The 10,989-nt window shown below is 43.7% G+C and overlaps 1 protein-coding gene across 1 annotated transcript; it reads left to right on the top strand.

Annotated features, from left to right (window-relative positions):
• The first annotated feature begins 838 nt into the window (after positions 1–838).
• Positions 839–8,958, top strand: LOC150023244 (uncharacterized). The gene is made up of 2 exons (XM_090297773.1): positions 839–3,424; positions 8,782–8,958. The coding sequence occupies exons 1-2, from the start codon at positions 839–841 to the stop codon at positions 8,956–8,958; spliced, it is 2,763 nt and encodes a 920-aa protein (XP_090153899.1).
• The last annotated feature ends 2,031 nt before the right edge of the window (positions 8,959–10,989 follow it).

The raw sequence follows: 10,989 nt of genomic DNA, 5'->3' as shown, positions 1-10,989 counted from the left end.
GAGGGTGACAAATAGCAGAACTAATGGGCCAGCAGAATGAACCCAGGTTTATTTGGTAAAGTTAGTGCTAATATGAAAAGCTCGTTGCAAATAGAAAAGGGATTGTGGGTGGGAATATGAGCAGGAGTTCCGGAAAGAAAAGGACCCAAAATTTGAAAAAATAAAATAAACAGCAGGCCCCACAGGTGGACCATTTTTTCTCTTTCTCTCGAGTATATCTTCCTGCACCTTCATATGTTTTTCTTTCACGTAATTTTTTATAGTGTACTGGTAGGCACCGGACGAACGCGCGTGGCCGACCGGCCTTATACACTAAATGGAAACGAACGCATGTGGCCGACCGGCCGTATACACACTAAATGTAAGGGCATTTATGTGACAAGCTAAGGTGGTTAAGATACACCTCCGAAGAATAAGGAATATGCGTTTAGAGAAGATATGTTCCCCGGGTATTCCGGAGCACGACTGACAAGACATATCCATAACCACCCTGAGCCCAAGGGATAGAAAGCCCATTAGGCAATCCTATAAATACTGTGCTCAAGCCAGAGAAAGGTACGTTTTGATTCACTTACGAAACTGCGCTTAGAATCTCATACTTACTTGAGCGTCGGAGTGCCTTCGCAGGTACCCTCCCCCGCCCGACCGAAGTTGATAGCACGAAGGGACGACCGACCAAAGGAGACAGCAAGAAAGGACAATCGACCAGAGGAGAAGAAGATCAACACGTCAGCAATTACACCACGTCAACCGACCGTGCCTGGGCTCCATCTCTCCACTCAGGTACAATTGGCGCCCACCGTGGGGCCGAGGCAAATCTTCAATTTTTGAAGCTATAATGGTTGCGACAAGAAACAACAACGACGCTATGGCAGAACAGATGACTATGATTCAAATCCTCCAAGCTCAGATGGAGGAACTGCGACAAAAGGGAATGGAAGACCATCGTCAACATGAAGAAGATAGACGCCTCCAAGAAGACGATAGACGCCGCCAAGAAGAAGAAATCGCCTTATTAAGAGCGCAGAATGCACGACTCCAACAACAGGTCGATAATCCCGAACGAGAAGGCCAATCCCATATGGCCGACCGAACCGCCTCTCGCATACCTACACCTGCCAATACCAATCCTGCTTCCAGAGCTGAAACAGTCGAAAGAAAGTCAAGGAAAAGGGGTCATCCTTTTACAGACGAAATTATCACCACTCCACTTCCTGACAAATGGAGAGGCCTCGTCATTAAACTCTATGACGGCTCGACCGACCCGGACGAACACTTAAATGTCTACAAGACGCAAATGACTTTGTATACCACAGATAACAATGTGTGGTGTAAAGTATTTCCCACGTCGCTCCAGGGAGAACCTCTTACCTGGTTCACAGAGCTGCCTCCAAACTCCATTAACGATTTTGACACCCTAGCCGCAAAATTCTCCACTCAATATGCCACTAGCCGACCGCATCACATGTCCTCCATGTCTCTCCTAGCGGTACAACAAGAAAAAGGTGAATCTCTTAGAACCTTTCTAGATAGGTTCAACAAAGCATGCATGAACATCCGAGGGCTCAAACAAGAGGTTGCATTGCACCATTTGGTCTCGGCCATCCGACCGAGCCGTTTCACTGAAAGTCTCATCAAGAAACCACCTCAAGACATGGAGGACCTTCGAACTCGAGCAACCAAATTCATGCAAATCGAAGAACACATTGATTACCATCAACGGTTCAAAGCTGTCGGATTCGGAGCCCTTAAAGACCAAACCCAAAGTAAAGAAAGAGAAGTCGAAACCGAACGAACCGTCCGAACCACTCTGAGGTCCGATCGGAATAGGGGAGGCCGAATCCCCAGGTTTAACAGTTACACCCCTTTAACTGTGCCGAGGGGACGAGCCCTAGATGAAGCACTACAAACGGACCTAATCCCGACATTGAAGCAGTATCAAACACCACCGAATGCAGATACTGCTAAGCGTTGTCAATACCATCAGAATTTCGGTCACACGACCGAAGGATGTCAAGCTTTGAAGGATAAAATTGAAGAACTCATCCAAGCTGGCCATTTACGGCAGTTCGTCAAGAGGACAAGGAGTTCAAGATCCCCACCACGGAATACTGACCGTCCTTCCCGTGGTGTCGACCGGTCGTACCGTAACGATTACAAACGCCACACTGACCGTAGCCAGACTTCGCGAAAACGCAGCGAAAGCCCCGTTCGGCGTATACGCCCCCGTAGCACAAGTCCCGACCGAAACGCCCGACCTCGCCAACGAGTCCGCGAAGTCATCAACATGATTGCTGGACCCGTTAACTTGGGCGAACCGAACCACGAAACAAATTATATAGCTGGAGGATTTGCCGGTGGCGGGTGCTCAAATTCCGCCCGAAAGAAACATCTTCGTGACATCCAGTCCGCTCATGCTACCACGAGGAGGCGTCCACATATACCTCCGATTACTTTCACTGACGAAGACTTTACAGCCATAGATCCAGCCCAGGACGACCCCATGGTCATCACTGTAGAAATTGACAAGTTCGCAATTGCCAAGACTTTGGTAGATCAGGGTAGCTCGGTCGACATACTGTATTGGGACATTTTCAAGAAAATGCGCATCCCAGAAGCACATATTCAGCCCTATAACGAACAAATTGTAGGGTTCTCAGGTGAACGGGTCGATACTAAGGGGTACATAGACTTGTACACAACCTTTGGTGAGGAAGACGGCCTCCATAAAACAATAAACGTACGATACCTCCTGGTTAACGCACAAACTTCCTACAACATCCTGCTCGGTCGTCCATCCATTAACAGATTAAAAGCCATTGTGTCCACTCCACACTTAGCCATGAAATTCCCCTCGGCTAACAACGACATTGCAACCATCCATGTCGATCAAAAAACCGCTAGGAAATGCTATGTAGCAAGTTTGAAAAGTGAGCCAACTCGACGACTCTATACAACCAATACGGACGACCGAGTCCCGCAAAAACGAGGACGTTCCCCCACACGGCGTTCCGGACGACACATGTCCCGTCGTCAAATGATAGCCCTTGTTGACCTCGACCCTCGCATGGACGATCCCCGTATGGAAGCAGGAGAAGACTTGCATCCATTCCCGCTTCGCGATGATCGCCACACTACGCACATCGGTACTTCGCTGAAACCGGACGACCGAATGGCCATCGGGACGAAACTTGTTAAAAATTCCGATCTTTTCGCCTGGACGGCCGCTGATATGCCTGGCGTAGACCCACAGGTTATCACTCACCGATTATCACTGTATAGAGAAGCTAAACCAATAGCTCAAAAGAAAAGACATATAGGCGAGGAACGACGTCAAGCCGCACGTGAGGAAGCCGACAAATTGTTACAGGCTGGATTCATTCAGAAGGCCCATTACACCACATGGCTAGCCAACGTGGTTATGGTGAAGAAAGCGAACGGAAAATGGCGTATGTGTGTTGACTACACAGACCTCAATAAAGCTTGCCCAAAAGACTCGTATCCTCTGCCTACCATTGATCGTCTCGTCGACGATGCAGCCGGGCATCACATCCTCAGCTTCCTTGATGCCTACTCTGGCTATAATCAAATCCAAATGCACCCGGCCGACCGGAAGAAGACGGCCTTCATGACTGATTCCGGCAATTTCTACTATGAAGTAATGCCCTTCGGACTCAAAAATGCCGGAGCCACTTATCAAAGACTAATGGACCACGTATTCCACGACATGATTGGTAGGAATGTTGAAGTCTATGTCGATGACATCGTCGTCAAGTCCGACTCATGCAAACAACATATTGTCGACCTAAAAGAAGTTTTTCAGGCCCTCCGCCAACACCAGATGCGACTCAATCCGGACAAGTGTGCGTTCGGCGTCGAAGGGGGGAAGTTCTTAGGTTTTATGCTAACTCATAGAGGCATAGAAGCTAACCCCGAGAAGTGCAAAGCTATCTCCGAAATGCGAAGTCCCAACTCCATTCAGGAAATTCAGAGACTTATCGGCCGACTCACCGCACTATCCAGATTTGTTCCTAAACTCGCCGAACGAACGAGGCCAATCGTCCGACTACTGAAAAAAGCATTCCGCTTCGAGTGGTCGACCGAATGTGAGGAAATTTTCCTCGATTTGAAAACCTTTTTATCAACCCCGCCGGTCATCCAGAAACCGGACGCACGAGAACCCATCATAGTCTACCTCGCCGTTTCACACGAAGCCGTCAGCTCAGTCTTAGTGCAAGAAATTAATTTTGAAGAACGGCCGGTTTACTTCGTCAGCCGCGCCCTTCATGGCGCCGAAATCCGATACCAGACGATCGAAAAGGTAGCCATGGCCCTCATCATTACCGCCCGACGAATGCGTATGTATTTTCAGAATCATCGGATTATTGTTCGGACAAATTACCCTATTGTAAAGATCCTCACTAAGCCAGATTTAGCCGGACGAATGATCGGTTGGACGATCGAACTATCCGAATTCCATATTCAGTACCAACCACGCGGAGCGATCAAGTCGCAAGCTCTCGCCGACTTCGCAGCTGAACTCACTACTTCTTCAGCCGAGACCGAACATTCATCATGGATCTTATATGTCGATGGCTCCTCGAACGAGAGGTCGTGCGGCGCTGGAGTTGTTTTGGAAGGCCCCGGCGAGATTGTCATCGAGCAAGCCCTCAAATTCGACTTCAAAGCTTCAAACAATCAGGCCGAATATGAAGCCATATTAGCCGGTCTACGTCTCGCTCAAGAATTAGAAATCACTAAGTTAATTTGCAAAAGTGATTCCCGGCTTGTCATCGGTCAGCTTAACGACGAATATGAAGTCCGAGAAAGCTTTTTACAGCGATACTATCACTTAGTCAAACAGTCGATGAGCACCTTTTCTGAAATTTCTATGCAGCACGTTCGACGCGATCACAATACCCGCGCGGACGCCTTGTCCCGGTTAGCAACCACGAAGTGTAAAGGAATGCATCGGTCGGTCATCCATGTTACGCTTCCACGCCCAAGCATCGACCTACAGGAATGCCTGACGACCGACACGGAATCTACTTGGATTACCCCAATCAAGCAATATTTACTCGACGGCACATGTAGTCCTCTCGGCGAAAAAACCATGAAGCTGCAGGCCGCCCGTTTTGTCTTAATCGGCGACGACCTTTATCGCCGAGGTTATACCCAACCACTCCTTAAATGTTTGACACCAGACCAAGCTTCCTATGTCATCCAAGAGTTGCACGAAGGAATTTGCGGAACTCACTCCGGCGCACGGACAATGGCTGCCAAAGTATTCCGGGCTGGATACTACTGGCCGACCGTCCAGGGTGACTGCACCAATTTCGTACAAAAATGTCTTAAATGCCAAGAGTTTGGCACTTTGTCCCATCAAAAGCCTGAGGAACTCCATTTTATGTTATCACCTTGGCCGTTCGTCCAATGGGGTATGGACATCATTGGTCCTTTCGCCCCCGGTAAAGGCCAGTGTAAATTCTTACTAGTCGGCATTGATTACTTCACCAAGTGGATCGAAGCCGAGCCCCTGACTGCAATCACCGCCCGCAATGTTCAAAATTTCGTATGGAAAAATATCGTTTGCCGCTTCGGGCTTCCACAAATCATCATCACCGATAACGGTCGACAATTCACCGACCGAACGTTAGCTGAATTTTACGAGAAGCTCCACATCAAACACATCGCTAGTTCAGTCGAACATCCGCAAACAAACGGACAGGCAGAAGCCGGAAACAAAGTTATTTTGAACGAACTGAAGAAACGTCTCGGCCCAGCAAAAGGCAACTGGACTGAAGAACTCTTAGAAGTATTATGGGCATATCGCTGTACTCCTCAGACGACTACACAAGAAACGCCGTACAGCCTAACGTATGGCACCGAAGCTATGATCCCCGTCGAGATTGGCGAACCCTCTCTCCGCCGGCAAACCCTTGATCTTGATCTAAACAAGGAAAGCCTCTCGGTCGGTCTCGATCTCATCAACGAACTCCGGAACAAGTGTAGAATTAGAGAAGAAGCATGCAAAATTCGGGCGGCCAGACGATACAACTCCAAAGTTAAACCAAGATTGTTCCACAAAGGCGACTTAGTATGGCGAATGCGGAGCAGCGCACGGAAGGAAGGAGGCAAGTTCTCCAACAATTGGGAAGGACCTTTCCGCATAGCTGATACGGCAGCCGGTGGAGCCTATTATTTAGAATATTTATCTGGGAAGGAAATACCGAGAACGTGGAATGCCACACATCTCAAATTTTATTACAGTTGAACTTTAATAATAAAAGTGCACTCTTTCCTCGCTCAGTCGGTTTTTCCCTAAGGAGGGTTTACGACCGGGAAGGTTTTAACGAGGCACTAAATTAAAATCCAAATCTCCTAGTCCTTTACTCAATTCATATCTCGTTCGGCATCAGACGTTATCGGATTTATATATACCTCGCTCGGCATCAGAATTATTACTTTTTACGTAGTCAGAATTTTATATGCCTCGTTCGGCATCAGAATTATTACTTTAACGTAATAATAATTATTTATGCCTCGTTCGGCATCAGAATTTATCGGATTTATATATGCCTCGTTCGGCATCTGAATTATTACCTCAACGTAATCAAAATTATTTATGCCACGTTCGGCATCAGAATTATTTACTCAATCTTATGCCTCGTTCGACATCTGAATTATTACCTTAACGTAATCAGAATTATTATGCCACGTTCGGCATCCGAATTATTTACTCAATCTTATACCTCGTTCGGCATCTGAATTATTACCTTAACGTAATCAGACCTTTTTCTGCCACGTTCGGCATCAGAATTATTCACTCATTTATGCCTCGTTCAGCATCAGAATTATTCACTTATTTATGCCTCGTTCGGCATCAGAATTATATTATTACCTCAACGTAATCATAATTATTATGCCACGTTCGGCATCCGAATTATTTACTCAATCTTATGCCTCGTTCGGCATCTGAATTATTACCTTAACGTAATCAGACTTTTTTATGCCACGTTCGGCATCAGAATTATTCACTTATTTATGCCTCGTTCGGCATCAGAATTATTCACTTATTTATGCCTCGTTCGACATCAAAATTATCTTATTACTAATGTAATCAGAATTATTTATGCCTCGTCCGGCATCAGAATTATCTTATTACTTTAATGTAATCAGAATTATTTATGCAAGTGTGCATTACCCACATGTCGGGTCCAGCAATTTTCTATGCCACATTGTTCATTAACTCTTCAAAAGAGGCGTCAGGCTGTGGGCCAGGGGTCTCCCCCTCGGCCTCCTCATTTAAATTATCATCGAGGTTGATCGGCACCAGCTTTCCATCAACTATTATTTTTTCTGTCGTAATGGTCGTCCTCCAGGGGTGCTCCATGCAGGCAGGCCGCTTGTCCGATGCCTAACCGAAAATATTCTTCGCTAATGCGCACGTCCCGTCATTCCGTTAAATTTAATGTCTAACAACTCGAAAGGCACAACAATTATTACGACTCTTCGGCTTTTATTCACCTCGAGCCTGGGGGGCAAGTGTACTGGTAGGCACCGGACGAACGCGCGTGGCCGACCGGCCTTATACACTAAATGGAAACGAACGCACGTGGCCGACCGGCCGTATACACACTAAATGTAAGGGCATTTATGTGACAAGCTAAGGTGGTTAAGATACACCTCCGAAGAATAAGGAATATGCGTTTAGAGAAGATATGTTCCCCGGGTATTCCGGAGCACGACTGACAAGACATATCCATAACCACCCTGAGCCCAAGGGATAGAAAGCCCATTAGGCAATCCTATAAATACTGTGCTCAAGCCAGAGAAAGGTACGTTTTGATTCACTTACGAAACTGCGCTTAGAATCTCATACTTACTTGAGCGTCGGAGTGCCTTCGCAGGTACCCTCCCCCGCCCGACCGAAGTTGATAGCACGAAGGGACGACCGACCAAAGGAGACAGCAAGAAAGGACAATCGACCAGAGGAGAAGAAGATCAACACGTCAGCAATTACACCACGTCAACCGACCGTGCCTGGGCTCCATCTCTCCACTCAGGTACATATTCCAAAAATGTGTTTTTGTAATATTTTGGATTATGGAATTCTTTTCCAAATCCGTATTTTAATTACATAATAAGAATTAAAAATATATTTTCATGTTTTTATATGACGTTAGCATAACAATATACGGAGCTTCAGAAGAAACCGTCTTCTCTCTTTCTTACGTGCACCCTTTCTCAATTCCAAGAATAACATGCAATTCAATGAGCAAAAATTGTGGGCCCCATTAAGTTTTAAAATTGACAGCCCGTGTTATATCACACATGCATCACAAAGCACAGGCGGCAGGGAAGGACACAATGACATTTTGTAAATGATAATCAAATACAATCCCACAAATTCAATGGCCTCTCAAGCATAAAAAATTTACAGAAAACATTAACGAAATGGCATTAGTCTACAGTGGTCCCACCACATATTTGTTCATGCAAACTTGAGATGGAATTGTGTGTATGGTGCACATATTTACAAGAAGAAACAGTGTGGTGAAGTGTGGGTGAGAATGAAAACCATGAATGAAGGGAATGCGGGTAAGGGCTGATCAAAACACAGCAGTGTGTTTCGTTGAGGAATGAGTGAGTGAAGAAAAAAAGAATGCTCCAGCCTCTTTGCAGTGAGTAATATATGGAGAAGGGAAAGGAGCAGCGTAGGGGTGGCTCTGTATTTTGTCTTTTCGTTTAAGCTTTTTTCTGTTTTCGTTGTGTGTCCAGCAAAAGTGGAACGGTCCGAGCAGTGGAAGAATCAGAGGTTGTCGCGTGAATGAGACAAAAATGAGAAAGAATAAGTGGTGCTGGTACTGGAGCAAGGGTGAGAGTGAGTGGAGGAAAGAAAAGAAAGTGTGTGCATTAGTGTACGTCAGGGAGATTTTGTGGGAAGAAAAAGGATGAGAGAGAACAGGTTAGGGTTTTATTCGGATTAGGCATTCAGAAATTGCATTTGAGATGATTTGAAAAATAAGTTTAAAGATAGTTAAAGTGTTGATTAAGATAAATAAAATAGAAAGATTGAAAGTTTGTGAAGATGGAATGAGTGTAATTAAAATTTTATTTTTTTAATTGATAAAACTGTAACTTTACAAAATTGTCTTTATTTAAAAATTGTTAAAAAGTTAATTTGATTGATTATTTTTTTAAAGGAAAGTTGAAGAGATAAAAAAATTATATAAAAAAATCAAATTTGATTATCGGAAACATTATTTCTGATATTGTGTTTGAGTTAATTTTGAAAAAATATAAATTATGTAAAATTTTTGGACCATATTTATGATTGTCATAAACTTTATTTAGAACAAAGTTATTATTTATGGATTATTTATTTTTGAATTATAGTTGTATACCGTTAAAAATTGATTTCCGGTACAGGAACAAATTATTTTTTATAATGTGTTGGAGTTATAATTTGATAAAGGAAAAGATATTTATGAAATAAATATTAATGCAATATTTAAGTATATTAAAGCAAAATTCATTGATAAAGTCTGTAAATAATAATAATAATAATGTTTCGAAAAACTATATGAATGATACATTGAAATATGTATAATTCAAAAGAGTCATGGAAGTTCTTAATTTGTTTAGGGATTCATGTCATAAATAAAATTACAGATTCGAAAAGAAAAACATATATGCATAATAAAATACAACCAAATTTTTACATAGTTTAGGGATTTGTAGTCATTATTTTCACCAGCTTTCTCATTTGTCGCTCGAGAGATAGGTCAAAGAGTTGTTTTACCACACTAGGATGACCACACATAAAAAGTTGTAATAGTTATCCAATAGATCTTCATATTGTATGTTCATCTCCACTAGCATTTCCTAGATATCAGATTCAGAGTACTGGAAAGTCGATGTACAACAGAGTGTGCGCGTGTGTTCACGAAATATGGAGTTTCATTCTTCATCTGCAACAACATGGCGTTAGTTATATAGCAGATTTTGATTTGTAGCATTAGCTGCTCGCTATAATGACAAAGCGACAACCTCAGATGAAATGGCTTGTCACTGAGCAATATGACACAACCTATCTAACTAATCACTACCCGTCCCAAGGATATCAATTAATCCTTCAAACCATGTGTTAAGCCTTTCCAATTGTAGATTAATGACGTCCATCATGGGGGCTTTTCTTTATAAGCCCCTAGAAGAAGAAGTACCACCTGATGGTTGGGATGACTGAGGTGGCATCGATGGGGTGTCAAATTAGGGTTAGGGCTGTATCAATCAATATTAGGGTCAGTTGAGAGAGGAGTTTCACATTGGGTCGCATCCAATTGCGGCTCCTCTGAGACTGAGTTCGACTTAGCTGTAGTGTTGTTCTCCCACCGTGACCGATAGCACGTTCAAGCCCCTATAAGTCTTCCATCAACTTGTAGTGCCTGATGGGATTAACACGCTACTTTGCAGCTGAGGGCTTTGCATGTTCATTAATGAAAAGAAATATACTCATATTCATAATTATTGGCTAATGTATGTGATAAGTGAACATCAGGTTGAATATGTTACCTTTATCAACATATCTCACACTTCATCCTCGGCATTGAAAATTTTCGAGCTTGGATTCCAAGCGAAACCACTCAGTCCACTTAATAGATCATGGATCTCACCCCATCTATTCTTAAGGCTTTTCTGCCTGTTCTTCACATTATTTTTTGTAATCCCTACCAGTCCACTCTGATGTAGAGATTTAATGATGTTTGTGTAAGCCTGTGTCGTCCTACTACCATAAATGCGATTACCCATAAATGCCTCGTCGATCATGGAATTCAGCAGTCAAAAATCCATGTCAGTATTTTTTGTGTTCACAGATACATGTAGATGACTCTGAAGGAATACCCTTCTCGTGATCTATGAACCTAATAAAAAACGTTAAACTTTTTCAATAACATAAATAGTTCCATACATAAAGATTAATAAAGG

This window comes from Phaseolus vulgaris, chromosome 11, assembly GCF_051622355.1.
Source record: "Phaseolus vulgaris cultivar YP4 chromosome 11, ASM5162235v1, whole genome shotgun sequence".
NCBI lineage: Eukaryota > Viridiplantae > Streptophyta > Magnoliopsida > Fabales > Fabaceae > Phaseolus > Phaseolus vulgaris.
The sequence above is the reverse complement of the archived record's forward strand: the minus strand, read 5'-3'. Positions and strand labels throughout refer to the sequence as shown.